The sequence below is a fragment of the Megalops cyprinoides genome, chromosome 23 (genome assembly GCF_013368585.1).
Source record: "Megalops cyprinoides isolate fMegCyp1 chromosome 23, fMegCyp1.pri, whole genome shotgun sequence".
NCBI lineage: Eukaryota > Metazoa > Chordata > Actinopteri > Elopiformes > Megalopidae > Megalops > Megalops cyprinoides.
The window spans coordinates 23,466,354-23,483,055 of NC_050605.1; the positions used below are offsets into that span (position 1 = coordinate 23,466,354).

Here is a 16,702-nt window from a genome sequence, read left to right on the forward strand (position 1 = left end):
AATGCAAAAACAAAAATCTGCAACCAAATTCACTTCTGAAAGACTGAGTGTTCTGGTTCTGTTAGTGAAAGTATATGCTGAGTGAGGTGTGGGACTGGCTGATAAAACAGCTGAATATCCCACTACAGAATAATTAATTCAGCATTTAATTCACATGTATTTATTGTAAATAAACTGGTATATTCATATGGAAATATTCTAGGGCATGTTAATAAATAGAATCAAAATTACAGTGTTTAGACGGAACAGGGGAACCATGTTATTTCAGGTGCAGAATAATGCAAATCAGCAAAGAGCATAAAATTCATTTAAAATGTTTAAAACGTTCAGATAAGCAGGAAAAAGTACCAGCTCTCAGTGTAACATACATCCAGACCATTAGGAAAAGAAGGCATATCTGTGGGAGGTTCCCTTCTGACACCTGCTCTCTCAACTTTTCTCTCTTGGGTTATCAGAAATTGCAACACTGTGTTGCCATGAGAGGCAATGACACTTAAAATACAGAGCATTGAGCATCTGAGCAAAATAACAGCAGACTGCATGGCAGTTTCTGAATTCACAGCTGAAATCCAAATCTGAAAAATAGGAGGATTACTAACAGTGTGGCTATACTGTGGACATAACAGCTACAGCTGGGTGTTGCCAGCTTCCTTGCTTCATCAGGTACTCCCTTCTGGTCACATGATCCACGTTGCTACCCAACTTAGGGATTGGACTCATTCAACGCCATTGTAACGTGACATCACTCTCCTCTTTGACCTGCCGGGGGGGAGGTCGCAGTGCATGACAGTCACAGTCATGGATCCCATCCTGGTTTGGGGTTCCTCTGCCCCACAGCCCCCCCACCCTCCCTTGTGTCTCAGCAGTCGCATGACTTCTTCTCTGGAGCTCCTGGGCCATTGATTGGTCGGGAGTTGGTGCGCAGCAGGACGTGGGAGGAGTCGTGGATGGGGGTGTGCTGCTGGACCATCATGCCGTTCCGCACCATCAGCTCTCGGGCCATCAGCATGAAGGCCTCCTCGATGTTCTGCGCCTCCTTGGCCGAGGTCTCCAGAGCGGCCAGCACTCCGCGCTCCTCCGCCAGCGTGCACGCGTCCTCGAACAGCACCTGCCGCTGAGACGCCAGGTCCGCTTTATTCCCTGCGGGAGGGGGAGGGGCAGGGGGAGGAGATAACCCACCAGTGAGGTGCAGCTTCGAGACAGCGGCCCGTCAGAGTCATGTGAACCAAGGGCAGATAAAAAGCCTGATACAGGAACAAGGAAAAACAGCCAGCGCCAGCAGGTGGCAGCAGTGTGTTAGACGGCGATCTGTACGTGGAGGTGTTCTAATTGGCTTCTCTAGGTGCTCTCACTCACCAATGAGGATGAGGACGACGCTGGCGGCTCCGTACTGCTCCACCTCCTGGATCCAGTGGGGGACGGACTCGAAGGTGCTGCGGCGGGTGAGGTCGTAGGTGATCATGGCGCCGTGGGCGCTGCGGTAGTAGCTCTGGGTGATGGTGCGGAAACGCTCCTGGCCAGCAGTGTCCCACACCTGCATCTGCTCCCCAACAGAGAGAGAGAGACATGTTCCCAATCCCGCCAGCAGAGGGCGACACCACATCACAGTGACTAGGCAGGGCAGTGTGGTCCATCATTTGCTCTGATGTGACACAGACTGACTTTTAACAGCACATCTGCTTAGCAAACATATTCATCATGGGCGCCTTATGATTATTTTTTATATTAATCATGCATACAGCTGGATATTTAAGGCAATACAGGTTAAATAGCTTGCACAAGGGAACAGCAGGGATCCGCCTGAGAACTAAACTGGCGACCCTTGGGTTAGGAGACCTGCTCCTTAGCACTACATCACAATGCTGCTGTTATATGGTCAGACTCATTTTCTGTGAGGATTCACTGTCGATACATATCTACCACGCCAAACACACAGTGGGCCCCTGAGCAAAATATTATTTCATTATTTTATTTTGTGTTATTTTTATTTTTCTAAAAACAAAATTCCCCTAATGCGTGTCTTAGTACCCTCATCACTCTTCCTGAAGGCCTGCAAAGCACTTTCTGAAAGTATGAATTAAGCTGAAAAGGAAAAAAACAGGCAATTACAGAGGCTGCCATATGCCCACACTTCCCCTCATTCCCTTAGTCCCCTGAGATCCCTCCTGCTGCGGCCCCTCCCTCTTCCTCACTACCTTAGAGAAAGTACATCGCCATGGTGACCTAACACACCTGACACCTGCGGATTGGCTTATGTCTTCACCTGCTGTGTGCGTGTCTCTCTCTCGTGCTCTCTCACTCTCTCTTTCTCTCCATATCTCCATCTTTCATTCAGCTTCCTGTCCCACCTGGAACAATGCATTCCTCGTCTTATTAAATATTTCGGGATATTAAACATTTCTCAGAGGTTTGAAGAATGTAGAGCAATACAGTAGCAGGGACACATTTTGGACCTAACAGATATTCCATGCACTATGTTTTCTCTGATATGTTCTTTTAATTTTACAGACACCCTCTTGACTGTGTAGTGAGAGGGTCCAGAGGTATAAATATGCTTTCAAAGCCCTCCGGGCACAGTATCCCCAACAAGGCATGAAGTATAACAGGCAAATATGTTACATGCTGATTGTTAAGTGCTTATCACCTCATAGTTATTAGTTAATGTGTTCCCCACCGAGTCTTACATGTGGAACAAAAATTAAGCAGTGAGCTCCCTCTTGCTCTTGAATATTTCAAATGTTCACAACAGAGGATTTACAGATAGCAGGATTTACCCTGAATTTGCACTTCACCAGTGCATGTCACCAAAATAAAAAAACCTTAGTCTAATTGCTGAATTGCCTGTCTCCTTTTCAGAGTGGAAAGTTCTGAACATGCAAAAATGAAACCAGAAGAACGAGGTCTTTCTCTTGTGTTTCCGCAGGGTGAGAGTTCAGGCACCTCTGACGAGGGTTTGGGCATTCCTCACGTTCCTCCCTCCCTTTCAGTCAGACGGGTTTGGCAACTCTACAGCCGGTAAGCTGTGCTACTGTGTGTGGAGGTCCCTCAGGCTACAACCTCGCGCTCCCTCTCGCACACACACACACAAACGCACACACACTCACACTGAGCATCTCCCAGGCTACAGCCTTGTGTCTCTCTCACCAGCGCAGAGCGACAGTCACTGAGCGTTCTCATTATGAAATACACAGAGGAACTCTACCTGTGCATGTCTGCGGATTAACTCGCAGGGATGCTAAGATTTGATGCAGGAAAGACAGTTGGCTGAAACAGCAGTGGGTGTGGGATCAGAAAAACAGGCAGGGCGAGTCACCCATCGGCACAGCAGGCCTGACCTGTTTACAGGTTCTCACTGCCTCCCTGATATGCAGGAAGACCGTGATCAAGATAAAGATCTCATCCATACAATGGCTCACTTCAAAGTCTCTCTCCAAGGCTCCACGCACTTTTGTCTGGCTTTTAACAGCGACATTTTATACAAACCTACAGCCCAGACACATTCACATGCACATTTAGAGTTTACTTGTTTTACTATTTAAGCTTGAATATTATTTTTGAGAATTTATTTCCACTAGCACAAAATCTGCCTAAAGGAGATTGACCCATCATGCCATGAGAACCTCTTTTTCTGTCTCCAAGATACTCCTCAGTCTGAAGCAACAAGGTCAACACAGTAGAGATGTCAGCAATGCTCATTCCTACATGCTAAACAGCCTCAGGAGGGGTAATTTAATACAGCAGAGAGAAGGTGAATAATAGGAAGAAATTGGGGCAGGTATGAGAGTTTGTTTTCCTTACCTTAACTTTCTTGCCCTCAATGTCCAGGGTTCGAACAGTGAAGTCCACTCCAATGGTGTTCTGCTGCCTCTCTGCAAAGACGCCAGTCTTGAAGCTCTGAACCACACATGTCTTTCCCACATTGGAGTCTCCAATCAGAATGATCTTAAAGAGGAAGTCGAAGGAGTCGTCCTGTCCTGACCCGGCAGACTGCATGGTGAGGATTTGGAGAACGACCGCTTCAAGTTAGTGGTGGTCTCGTGCCTTCTGAAAGGGACTGTGATTCTTACTGTCTTTGCTATAACAACAGCAGATGTAATATATCAATTATAATACGTGTAACTGTGTGGAATATCTCAGCCCTTTACTTTCTGTGCTCAGATATAAACTTCACCAAGCCTACAGCCTCCAGTCCGAGCACAGCGTGTTTTGCGTCCCGTAAATCAGAGACGCGGGAATCAGGAAAACCCTTGTAGCCCTCTGTTGACACTCAGGCCAGCTCAAGTGTCACAAAAACACCCCGGACCAAGCTTGCACTGTTCATCAAATCAAAATCACACACGTCTGCCATTCGAAAAGTTAGCCAGTTCCTTCTCCCTTTCCCCTCATGTGAATAAGAGAGCTCAGGTCTCCATAAGGAGGGTATTCCCTTTCAGCTGCGGGTCGACTCCCTGTCTGACTGCCAGAAGAACAGGTCCAGTGAAGAGGCCCTTTCACCTTTAACAAGCTCATTCAAGATCGGGGGAGGGATCCCTCCCTGAGTTACAGATTCCAGGTGATCTCGGTTCTCTGAGATGTACTCACTGTCTCCATATGAGTTTTTATTTGGGTGTATGTCTCCTGCTGTCTCCTTCGCTTGCTTTGTCTATCTTCAACGGCTTCTTCAGTGCACCTGTTGTCCTTATGCCCTCTTTCTCCTGTTGTTCTCTGCCTCTCTGTCTCTCCCCTCCCTCCCCCTGCATTCATTCACCCACATACACAATTGAGTCCCGCCCTACCTTTCCTGCCAGGTAAGAGTGTTTCCTCCAGCCTTCTGCCCACCTGCACCACTGCATTCTGGGAGATGAAGTTTCTATGCACCATTCAGGTCCTGTCAACACACAAGATATGAAACAAGGAAGTAAACCTGGGTTAATATTCAAATGGTAATTTATCAGCAGCAGCTGTCATTATAGCATTCATTTATAATAGCAAGTGCAACATATTATTGAACGGGCAGCAGAGATACACTGTGTTAGCCACTCCTTACAGAATCCAACAGGATATAACCTAAGTACACACAGCCGTTGAATGGTGTCCTTTTGGACTCCATAGGGTAGGGCTGCATGAAAGCATTCCAGTCACACAGACCTGTAAGCCCCATTCCCAGCATTTAGCACTGATACAACAACAAGCCCCCAGCACGTTCCCCACCATCTTATCCACAACCCACAGCCACAGAACACCCTGCAGGAGCGATCCTGAGACCTGCGGGTGCAGCGAAGCTAGCTTACAGCATGCATGGCATGTCTCCCAGCCTCACCCGTGGCTCGGGGGAGAACGCTCCCAGCGAGGTGTTGATCTTTGAGAGGAGTGGGATGATCTGCCGCACCAGCTCGACGCACGAGCGCTCGTCCCCGGTCATCTCTCCCCCGGGACGCACCAAGCGGTGCCGACCGCAGACACCCCGGCGCGTGCCCGCGGGGGGCGCCCTTGGCCCGCCCTTGTCTTCTCACTGACTTTTTGTTATCCCACAGAGAAAAGTCACGCGACGGCGGCGGCCGTGGCTGAACACTGACGGCCTTGTTCTGTACGCACAAAAGAATAGTACAAATTATTTACAGGGGGCATTGGGCAGCCTACAGTTATAGTATAAATGTGTGTGCTTCCCTTTGTTAATACTGCATGTTAGGAAAGAGAAGCGTCTGCAGTCTTTCATGGTGAATATGCGTGCATATTGATAGGCTGTAGGAATCCATCAACAAACTGATCTCAGTATGAATTATTAATCAGATATTTCCTTACAGTGTTTTCACCCTTGACACAAATATTATCACTGAGCTGGATATGCTTTCTGTAGTTTAGAATCTTGCGATCTGCTGATAAAGGAGAATGTATTAGGTCAGAATATTTTTTTTAAAATTGAAAAGAAATAAAATAATGAGACCATGGCACTTGAATGTCCCCTGTTTGCTTTAAGGTCAGTAGGCTATGCTGTAGCTCTGTGGGTAGCAGTGTGATGCCGTAGTTAAAGAACTCCACATTTTAAAGGAGGTTGTAGGTTTGAATCCGGGACAGTGTAATTAGCCTGAATTGCCCCTTTACATGTGTTAAGTGTTAATGTCCTCAATGTGGCTTGGACTGTGGGAGGCAGTGTAGCATAGTGGTTAAGGAGCAGGACTTGTAACCGAAAGGTGTAAAAAAAAAAAAATAAATAAACTATAACCAATGTAAGTCACTCTGGATAAGAGTGTCTGCAAAATGCCTGTAATGTAATGGACTGAATAAGGTGATCCAGTAAATTAAATGAGGAGAGCTTGGTAGAGGACTCTGATACTCTTAAGAGCTGCTGTAGCAGTCCTAAAGTCTGAAATATCCACCCTGTCCTGAGGTCATTTGTTTCACCAGAATTCCTCCAAAACCTCTCTAGTTGTCTTGTTCATGGACTGACAAACAGAGAAATATAAAAGGATGATCACAAACCCTCCAGGCCCACCTCCCAGGGACAAATGTAAAACCTGGAAAATGACAGTTTTGGAATCTCGCACCTGTGTTCTGAAAATCAAACTTTGTGCTTGAGGAGTCGAGACACAAAATTTGCACAACTTTGCACAACATTTGCACAACTTCACTTGCTTAAGCGTTTGTATTACAGATGCATGGACTGTTTTAGAGATAGTCGTGTGGTTCAACAGCAATAAACTGTTCAGTTTACTGCCACACAAGAGGTTTATGGTGTGAGTTGTTACAAAAAAACTTGGTCATTTTGCAAAAACATCAACCATGTTAGCTAATTTTACAATAGCATGACCATTGGCGATTTTAGACTCTTCAGGGTGGTTAACGGCCCCTTGGCTTTTGCTGTGGGGCCGCATCACACCACCCCGCCGTGGTTTATTTCCATAGAACAGCACCGCCAGTCGTGGTTTATTCCTTACTTAGAAAGTGTCTCATTATATTTCCAAGGTGTGAATAGTGTCAAAGAACGCTAGCTGACGTAGTTCGCTAGAGATTATCGGCTAATGTAAGCTTTCTGAGCTAGTCTCTGCTTGCACAGTTGCCAGCTATGGTGCTAACTGATGCACTTTATTATTTTAGTTAAAGTAGTCACAATGTTTCTTACTCTGATAGAATTGGGCTTTATGGAATTTTTACAGTACATTTGAACCATTATTATTATACACCACAATAGACCACCCAACTAATTAGGTTGCTTCTGAAGGTAACATTGTGTACGTAATTGAACTGAGGTTTGCCAAAGTGAAAGGGGTTGAATACTTTTGCAAACAGCATATTCCATTTTTCATTTTCTTAAAAAAATACTTTGTGGTGTAAAACTCATGTTACTTACAAGTAATTCATTAAAACTATTATTGTTGTAAATAAGAATATCATATACAGGAAAATATTAATGTATTAATTGTTATCCAGTGAAATGAGTGATTTAGCAGGGGGGTTGAACACTTTTGCAAGGCACTGTATGCATGTCCCGTTCTCATTCGGGGCTGAGCCCCCAAAAGGTCTGATCCTCGAATCGCCCATGATTATGACCGCTCCTCTAATTTCCGATCTATTTCATATGACAATAAGAAATGGTTAGTTAGTAGTTATGTTGAAAGGAAAATAGGAAAGATGGTTTGTTTTGTGTATCGTCTGTATTTTTGTCTTCCTTTTCCTTTCCTACATCTCCCAGGGTGCATTGCTGGAATTTACAGGAAGTAAAGAGAAAGTAGCCAGTTGGCCAGTTAACAAACGTCGCCTGTGGCTAGCTAACCAGCTAGCGACGTAAAGACGCCTTTTATGACTTAGCTAAACTGAGAAAATTCGGGTAAGTGCTGTGTGCTGATTGCTGGCGATGCCTTTGGTACACAACGATAGCATAACGCCTACAACAAATGTTAAATAGATGTACTGCGTCAAGCTGGATCGCATCGCAGGCAGCTAGCTAACAAGCTAGTCTAGCTATTTGATTGACTTAGCTTGTAGCTAGCGATTTGATACCGGTCAACTACATAGACAGTCGACCCAGCTAGCTATCAGCTAACAGGGTTATTTTCTTCATTAAACAACTAGTTAACTGTTAACTGTTCCCGCTTTGCTGGATAATGTAAGTAGCTCCATCTAAAGCATTTGCATTTCTCTGATGTTTCGGTCTGATTTACTGAACACCGTTTGATTGTGTAGAAAGTCCAAAAACTGAAAAATTAAAAAATTAAGAAGTTGAATTAGCCAAGAGTCAGTGAACTGTTCAAGCTTCTTAAACAAAATCACACAGTGAGATCTGACCATGCTGACAGACTCACGGCGTGGCACGGTGTTTAATAGCTGTAATGTCCAGATAAGAATCGCTTGATATTGTTACTAATGACTAATAATATAATATTGATAGCGATTGTTACGTTAAATGTTCCGAGGCCGTTATCAGTAACTAATTGGTATGTTGGCATCGAGGATAGAGATGAATATTTGTAGGTGTATAACGTTATATACTTCTGGTTCTGATTGTCGAAAGTAAAAGCAGACATGGTATATAGCTGAAGTGCGTCTTGCGGAGTTATGACAGTCAAGCTGTTCGTAAACATGTTTGGAAGATGGGTTTGTTGTTGGTGGGGGCTGTGGAGTAATCTCCCACCGATCAAGTCGCGAAACGGTATCAGTCGAAGTGTCAGATTTAATTACACGCCAGCAGCCGAGTGAGAAAGAACGGGTCATAGTCATAGATCTCAGAAATAGAAAGTATTAGATTGTGCAAAGATACAGAGAGCGCCCTTTACCTCCACTTTAAAAGGTGTGTCTGATTGTAGAAGTGATTATATCACTGGAGGGTGTTTGTTGCAACATTAGATTGCTCCAAGCAGAACCTGCGCGTTTTGCTGTTCAGCTTACAGTGGTTACGGTAAGAATTGCGTTTGGGGAAATCTGGTCCTGGGTTTGCACATACAGGCAGCTTCTGCCTCGACCTTATTCACACCACATTCTGCCACAGATTACTGTCCAATCACTAGTTTATAGTGCACTAGTTTACAGGTCCAGTGAGGCCCTCCTCTGAGAGCGTGATTCGTGAGGCGTGATTGTGTGCTGTAGCTGTGTGTTCTCAAGCCTTTGGAAATTTCACCGCTGTAGTTTTTAAATCCAGTGTGCTGTTCCCTCTGTAGCCCTGCTCTCCGCTGTCCCACCCCTCCCTCTCCCATCGCTGTTCCCCTGAGGACCTGCACCCCCTACTCCTTCTTCAGACCCTGTGATGTCGCCCCCCTGTGGTGGCTTCCTGTCACAGTACACCCACCACCACCTGGTTGCCTTCCTGCTCACCTTCTTTAGGTAAATACGAGCCCAAGTAACCTGTTCGGACACAGCTACGCACTCGAACCTGAAGCATTTCTGATTTTTTTACTGCTGACACTGGACTTTGTTGACTCTGTTTTGTCAGTTTATACTGACACTTTTGGGACTGACCATCAGAGGGGTAAGGTTCTGGGAAAGACATCATTCCTGTTCCTGTTATCCCAGGAGCAGTGGGAACCTGTCACAGATCTCAGAAGGAGGCAGGAACCGCTGTGCTGAAGGAGCCGGAGCTGACGGGTGTTTAGTGAAACCTTCCTGTGTCTGCTGTTCTAATTTCCACCCCTCACTCTAACCTAACCCCTCCACTCTGACCTTTGACCCTAGCTCTAGCTGTGCCCTGTGAGTGGTGCTGTGAAGGGAAGTTGCCCAGCTGTGATTGACATTCTGCTGGTTTGCACACGTTCACCTCACTCTGAACATCCCTCAGAATTGTGTGTGATGCAGTGTGATAACACACGATGGGCAGAACATTGGTGTGCACAGGGAGGCGGATTTTTTTCCCCTCATATCCCTGCCTGTGTTAATTCGTTGCCTGGGTTTCTCTGGTGTATGAACCAGGCAGGTACAGCAGAGGGCGCTGTTTTTGATGCCGACAGCTGAGGGTTTGTCTTCCTGTCTCCAGCTATGTGCTCCTGCACTCCTCGCGGAAGACCTTCAGCAATGTGAAAGTGAGCATCTCTGCGCAGTGGACCCCCTCTGTGCAGAATGACAGCAGCCCAGCCTTCTCCCCAGACGAGGTGAGTGTGCGGGCTGCGGGCTGCGGCCCCTTCCTGAGGTCTGCTTTACACGCCGTGCTGCTGGACGGATGTGTACTGGTCTGCTTTCTCTGCGAGACGCATCTGCAGCTGTGTGTCTGTTTCTGAAGCCTGATCTCTGCGGTGGTTTCAGTTATCGCTGCATGTGCATGTTTCTGCCGTTAGTATCAGGCGGGAAAGGGAAGTCCTCCGCCAGTGTTATGCAACTCTCTAACAAGCGTGCTGTGTGAATCTGTCTCAATCTCCGCGAAGTTACAGAGTGACCAGTGACTTGTGATGTGTGTGTGTGTATGTGTCTGTGTGTGTGTGTGTGTGTGTGTGTTTTTCAGACCTGGCAGGAGAATAAGCTGTTTGCGGATGCTGGAGAGGCCACCCTGTTCCTGGGCGCTCTGGACACCATCTTCCTCTTCTCCTATGCAGTTGTGAGTGTCAGCAGAATGTCCCCACACACCAGCTCAGATGGCAAGGAGGGGGCCTGTGTTTGGTCTCTAAACAAAACAACACACAAAAACACCCTCGGAGGCGCCCACTCCACCCACACAAACACGAAGGCATGCGCTTACACACAAACACTGCCAGTCCCACAGCAGCACGCAGACAAGCAGGAGGGAGATTAAACGCTGTGGACGTGTGGCTCCTCTGTCCTCCCTGCAGGGCCTGTATATCAGCGGGGTGATCGGGGATCGGCTGAACCTGCGCTATGTGCTGTCCTGCGGTCTCTGCGGCTCCGCCGTGGTGGTGAGTGAGAGAGCACCGGGCCCCCTCTGTTTCTGTCACTGTCACCGCACACAGAGGTGGCTCTCCTGTGCCACCCTTTGATCCATGCTGTCTCTGACTCCCTCTCTCTCTGACTCCCCCTGCGTGGGTCTCTCTCTCTCTCTGACTCTCTCTCCTGCGTCGGTCTCTCCCTCACTCTCTCTCCTGCTGGGTCTCTCTCTCTCTCTCTCTCTCTCTCTCTCTCTCTCTCTCTCTCTCTGACTCTCTCTCCTGCGTGGGTCTCTCTCTCTGACTCTCTCTCCTGCGTGGGTCTCTCTCTGACTCTCTCTCCTGCGTGGGTCTCTCTCTCTGACTCTCTCTCCTGCGTGGGTCTCTCTCTCTGACTCTCTCTCCTGCGTGGGTCTCTCTCTGACTCCCTCTGCACGGGTCTCTCTCCCCCTCTCTGCAGGAGTTTGTGTTCGGCACCCTGACGGAGTGGCTGCACTTCTACAGTGTGTATCTGTACTGCGGCCTGTGGGTGCTGAACGGCCTGCTGCAGTCTTCCGTCTGGCCCTGCGTGGTGGCCGTCATGGGGAACTGGTTCGGCAAGTCAGGGTGAGAGCGTGCTCCCTCTGCTGCTGCTGCTACTGCACGCACACGCACACGCACACACACTCACACGCACACGCACTCACTCGCACTCACACACACACTCACACAAACTCACACACACTCACACACACTCACACTCTCTCTCTCTCTCTCTCTCTCTCTCTCTCTCTCTCTCTCTCTCTCTCTTTCTCTCTCTCTCACACACTCACACACACACACTCTCATTAGAACAGCCATGCTGCTGTCTTGAGAAAGAGGTGAATATTTCGGAGGGGGTGGTGAGCGCTCTCTCTCTCTCTCTGTGCTGCTCCCCAGTCGCGGGTTTGTGTTTGGCCTGTGGAGTGCCTGTGCCTCGGTGGGGAACATCCTAGGGGCGTTCCTGGCCTCCAGTGTGCTGAAGTACGGGTATGAGGTGAGAACCGCCGAAACGCGGGCCGCTCGACCGCTCCGCCCTCGCGGTCCATTCGGGATGAGATCGGTCTCAAAACAGCCTGGCAGCGCCCCACGCGCCTCTGTGACCTGAGAAACGAAGCGCGTGGCTGAAGAGAAGAGGGGAGTGTGCAGAAGGAGCTCTGAGATTTACAGCAGACTGCAGCAGAGAGAACTGACTGTGCTGCTGTTTGCAGTTCCGGTGTTTTTGCAGTTGTTTGATGTTTTGATGGTTCTGAGGCGCTGCTGTGTACCCCGTGGGCTGAGTGTGCTTTGTGTTTGGGGGTTCCCCTGCAGTACGCCTTCCTGGTGACCTCCACTGTGCAGTTTGCGGGCGGGGTGGTGGTGTTCTTCGGCCTGCTCACCTCTCCCAAGGAAGTGGGTGAGTGGCCCTATGCTGCTGCTGTATTTCCCCCATTCTCTCACAGTTACATCCCCAGGTTACTGCATGTGTGTGTGCATGCCTCTACATGTGTGTGCATGAATGCGTTTGTGTGAGGGTCGTGCATGTGTGTGTGCATGAATGCGTTTCTGTGTGAGGTCGTGCATGTGTGTGTGTGCATGAATGCATTCCTGTGTGAGGTCGTGCATGTGTGTGTGCATGAATGCGTTTGTGTGAGGGTCGTGCATGTGTGTGTGTGTGCATGAATGCATTCCTGTGTGAGGTCGTGCATGTGTGTGTGCATGAATGCGTTTGTGTGAGGGTCGTGCATGTGTGTGTGCATGAATGCGTTTCTGTGTGAGGTCGTGCGTGTGTGTGTGTGCATGAATGCATTTCTGTGTGAGGTCGTGCATGTGTGTGTGCATGCCTCTACATGTGTGTGCATGATGCCTCTACATGTGTGTGCATGCACATATGTGTTTGCACGTGTGCACGCATGCGCCTTTACATGTTTGTGTTTTCTCTCCCCCTCTCATCACCCCGGTGACCCACAGGTCTGAGTTTGCCCTTGGAGACTGACCTGAGAGCAGTGGAGCGAGACTCGGACAGCCACCGGCCGCTCATTAGTGACGACGAAGAAGAGGAGGAGGAGGAAGAGGAGGTGTACAGTGGGGGGGGTTACTCCATTCAGCAGCAGGGGCAGGAGCCCGAGACCCCCCCCACTGCCATCGGCTTCCTCCAGGCCTGCTGCCTGCCGGGGGTGCTGCCGGTGAGCGCGGACTCCGCACACAATGCCTCACACTTGGACTCTGCAGTTGTTTTGCTCGTAATATTTCACCACAGTGCAGGCTCTCTCTGATTTTGCCACTTACTTCATTTCTTGAAACTCCTTCATAAACTGTATTTCCAGGCATTTAGATGTATTTTCTTATAGGGGTTTTCACTTGCAGTTTTGTAAATGGGGGTTATATTCCCAAAGATTGGTTGGGTTTTTTATTACCCTAAAAGGCTGTATAAATGTGGGGTTAAGAAAGATATTCATAATAAATTGTGTAAATACACTCAGAACTTATATAGTGTATTGAACATACGAAGTGGTAAATATTCAGTGCTGTGGTGAGTGTGTGATGATTGGTAAGTGCCAGGGCATGGAGAACAATAAAATACAGAGCAGAGTCCTCGGATTTATTTCACCACAGGGCCAGTGGAACAGGGCGCTCAAAGGGTTAAATAAATACGCCTTCAGGCCATTGAATAAAAAGCCCTAAAACCCAGACTCCTGATGGGGGGGGGTCTTTGTTTTGTTTTATTTTTTGTTTATTTTGCTGCTCAGCTCTTTTTCTCTCCCCCAGTCGTAAATCTGCATTACATGCAGTAAAACAGTTCACACTGACGTTTACATCAGTGCAGTAAACCGCATATGGTGAAACAAGAACTGCCAGCGTGTTGCCGTGCATGAATGAGGGGGTCCCGTTGCCTGGCAACAGCGTCACTCACTCCCCTCCCCCCTCCCCCCTCCCCCCAGTACTCCCTGGCCTACGCCTGTCTGAAGCTGGTCAACTACTCCTTCTTCTTCTGGCTGCCTTTCTACCTCAGCAACAACTTCGGCTGGCAGGAGGCCCAGGCTGACCGCCTCTCGGTGTGGTACGACGTGGGCGGGATCGTGGGTGAGTGGCAGTGGGGGGCTAACGCCGGGGGGGGGGGGGGGGGGGATGTGGATTACTACAGTAAGAGCAGCCAGGAGAGTAACAGAGCTGAGGGAAGGAAAAGGAAGGAGACATCAGGAGTGATGGGAGAAGTACTTGAGGTGTCACTGTTCTTAGTCGAGTGGAGGCTTAACTTGATAACTTTCGTTTAGCTGTTGTTTATACAGATTAGAGTGACTTTTGTAATTAGTAACAGTCCTGAGTAACACAGCTGAATAATCGCCAGTCTTGTGGAAGCAGAGACCCGTAGAGTGTTCAAGAAAAGGTTTGCCACAGTGCTCTGACACAGATGCTCGAAAGGCAGAGTGATGCACCTAGTTGGGTTGAATGACCTCATGATTGTATTCACATTCTGATCTTCTCCCTGTCCCTCCCCCACCCTGCCCTCCTGCCCCCTCTCCCTCTCAGGCGGGACGGTGCAGGGCCTGATCTCAGACTGTCTGGGGAAGCGTGCCCCGGTGCTGGCTGTCAGTCTGCTGCTGGCCATGGGTTCGCTGGTGGGCTACAGCCGTGAGTACCATCCGTACGGGAGCGGAGTCGGAGCACAGCGCTCTCCGTGTGGTTGTCCTGCAGGGCTCTGTTCCAGCGCTGAGATTTATTGATGTCTTCTCATGTTCTTTGCTTTTTTTAGACTCTCCGAATGATCAGGTGATCAATGCAGTACTGCTGGCAGTCACAGGTGGGTGGAAAGAGGAAGTCCTTCTCTTTTCCCGTAGATCATTTCAGACACAAGCCCGGAGGTCTCAGTCTTAGTGTCGATCTGTTAGCGTGTTACCATCGTAGGCTGTAGCCAATAGGGTGGGTCTGGTTGTTGCCGAGGCGATGGTCTCTCATCGCCGTGACGCTGTCTGTGTGGGCCGCAGGCTTCTTCATCGGAGGACCGTCCAACATGATCAGCTCGGCCATCTCGGCAGACCTGGGGAGACAGGAAGCTCTGCATGGCAGCAAGGAGGCGCTGGCCACCGTCACCGGGATCGTGGATGGGACCGGGAGCATCGGGGCTGCAGGGGGACAGGTGAGAGAGAGAAACAGAGACAGTTAAGTAGGATTGAAGCCAACCCATACTCTTTAACCAAGAGAGAGTCTGACAGAACAAAGTGAAAGTGGAGAGGAGAACTGTGATTGGCTGTGGCAGTCACTGTGGGATGTTAAAATGTGTTTTTTCAGTACCTGGTGTCCCTGATCGAGAGCAAGCTGGGCTGGATGTATGTCTTCTACTTCTTCGTTGTCATGGTGAGTGTAGGTGCACGCGTGCGTGTGTGTGCGTGCACGCGTGCCCTTGTGCAGACATTATAGTGTAATGGGTTTATCGCCTCTGAATTGCAGTGTGATACTCATGTAATCTCTCCTTTACTCCTCAATGTTTGATCAGCCTGGCCACTCCCAAGGTGATAGGCGAAGACACATTCAGTGTTCAAGGAACAGTGCAGCATTCTGTAGCTTATCTTGTCTTAACCCAGCAAATCTGCATGTGGAAAGGTTATCCGTGCTTTAATGTTTTATTATTCTTGTACAGACATTTAAAGAGGGACAGAGGTGCAGCTCTGTGTGTGTGTGTGTGTGTGTGTGTGTGTGTGTGTGTCTGTCTGTCTCTCTCACCTGTGTATGTGTGTGTGTGTGTGTGTGTGTGTCTCACCTGTGTATGTGTGTGTGTGTGTGTGTGTGTGTCTCACCTGTGTATGTGTGTGTGTGTGTGTGTGTGTGTGTCTTTCACCTGTGTGTGTGTGTGTGTCTCACCTGTGTGTGTGTGTGTGTGTATGTGTGTGTGTGTCTCACCTGTGTGTGTGTGTGTGTGTGTGTGTCTCTCACCTGTGTGTGTCTCACCTGTGTGTGTTTCTCTGTGTATTTGCTGCAGACGGGGGGCAGCCTGGTGTTCATTATTCCCCTGATCTTCAGCGAGGTGTGGGCCATGTGGAGAAGCAGGCGCACGAGAACACACCAGCTCTGACCCCCCCCCCCCCCCCCCCCCCCCCCCCATGCAGGGCGTCCCACCCCAGGAGGCTGTGAGGGGCTGAGGCAGATCTGACTGCTCTGGCGGGGTGTGACTCTGTGACCTGTCCCGCAGGGGTCACAGGTCATCCGGCTGTGAGAATAGCAAACCACTAGCAGCTCGACTGGCTGCCCCATCACCATGCAGAGAGGCTTTTACCGTGAGTCTGTGTCAGCTTTGAGTCCTCGTTTTTAATGTGCACACATGTATCAAAAGGGAACCCTTCCTCTGGGGGGAAAAGCGGAAAAATGTACAGCTCCCTGTTTTTAAATTTGAGGACCACAAGCTGAGGGTATAGATAAAGGCCTTTTGGGTTGTGGGGCGGGGTTTGGGGGGGTGTGGGGAGGTAGGGGGAGGGGACTGTAGGAGGTTGGGGGAGGGGGGGTGTAGGTTAGGGGGCAGGCTCCCCTCTGGTGGAATTCTTACTCAGGAACAGGGAATTTCTTTACCTACAGTCAGTCATTCCAGAGCCTGAGGGCTGATTGCAGCTGACGAAAGGGAATGCTTTGGGAATTTCTTCAGCAGCAATCAGATCTCCCCGGGGGGTTTTACTCTTACACCTGTGCTCACACCTGAGACATCGCACCTGTCCACCTGTCTTTCGATCCTCAGTTACTGCTGATAATCACTGACATGATGAAATACAGTTACAAATAGTGCAACTTTAAATGTGTGTACAGCCAGTTATAGAGTTGAAAAATTCACATGTAAATAATGGTTTCTTATAAAGCTTAAGTGTTTCGTTATGCATGTAGGCCTTAGGTCAGTCCACTGATGACCACGCTGCCAGAATGATTTCATTGCAGCTTATGAA

General features: G+C 48.8%; 2 protein-coding genes across 3 annotated transcripts; one reads left to right on the forward strand and one right to left on the reverse strand.

Annotated features, from left to right (window-relative positions):
* Window positions 1-361: 361 nt before the first annotated feature.
* LOC118770225 (ras-related protein Rab-19) lies at window positions 362-5,345 on the reverse strand. Of its 2 annotated transcripts, none has more exons than XM_036517769.1 (5): window positions 5,271-5,345; window positions 4,776-4,867; window positions 3,799-3,987; window positions 1,357-1,540; window positions 362-1,140 (listed from the first exon to the last, which is right to left on the reverse strand). In XM_036517769.1, the coding sequence occupies exons 2-5, from the start codon at window positions 4,830-4,832 to the stop codon at window positions 860-862; spliced, it is 711 nt and encodes a 236-aa protein (XP_036373662.1). In that variant the 5' UTR covers window positions 4,833-4,867; window positions 5,271-5,345; the 3' UTR covers window positions 362-859. The 2 variants fall into 2 exon arrangements, with proteins under 2 accessions (XP_036373662.1, XP_036373663.1); XM_036517770.1 differs by having other exon boundaries at window positions 5,245-5,336.
* Window positions 5,346-7,704: 2,359 nt separating this feature from the next.
* On the forward strand, window positions 7,705-15,852 carry slc37a3 (solute carrier family 37 member 3). Its single transcript, XM_036517979.1, has 15 exons — window positions 7,705-7,804; window positions 9,132-9,294; window positions 9,941-10,055; window positions 10,403-10,495; window positions 10,728-10,811; window positions 11,239-11,384; window positions 11,697-11,793; window positions 12,108-12,192; window positions 12,747-12,961; window positions 13,718-13,859; window positions 14,307-14,408; window positions 14,530-14,577; window positions 14,762-14,913; window positions 15,066-15,131; window positions 15,754-15,852. The coding sequence occupies exons 2-15, from the start codon at window positions 9,218-9,220 to the stop codon at window positions 15,844-15,846; spliced, it is 1,515 nt and encodes a 504-aa protein (XP_036373872.1). The 5' UTR covers window positions 7,705-7,804; window positions 9,132-9,217; the 3' UTR covers window positions 15,847-15,852.
* The last annotated feature ends 850 nt before the right edge of the window (window positions 15,853-16,702 follow it).

Bases quoted from the DNA above. Each gene is read 5' to 3' on its own strand.
- LOC118770225 (XM_036517769.1), bottom strand. From the start codon at position 4,832: ATGCAGTGGTGCAGGTGGGCAGAAGGCTGGAGGAAACACTCTTACCTG. The intron at 3,988-4,775 runs GTAGGGCGGGAC...CTCACCATGCAG, and splicing joins ACTCTTACCTGGCAGGAAAG to TCTGCCGGGTCAGGACAGGA. The intron at 1,141-1,356 runs GTGAGTGAGAGC...CCCCTCCCGCAG, and splicing joins CGTCGTCCTCATCCTCATTG to GGAATAAAGCGGACCTGGCG.
- slc37a3 (XM_036517979.1), top strand. From the start codon at position 9,218: ATGTCGCCCCCCTGTGGTGGCTTCCTGTCACAGTACACCCACCACCAC. The intron at 10,056-10,402 runs GTGAGTGTGCGG...TGTGTTTTTCAG, and splicing joins CAGCCTTCTCCCCAGACGAG to ACCTGGCAGGAGAATAAGCT. The intron at 12,193-12,746 runs GTGAGTGGCCCT...GGTGACCCACAG, and splicing joins CACCTCTCCCAAGGAAGTGG to GTCTGAGTTTGCCCTTGGAG.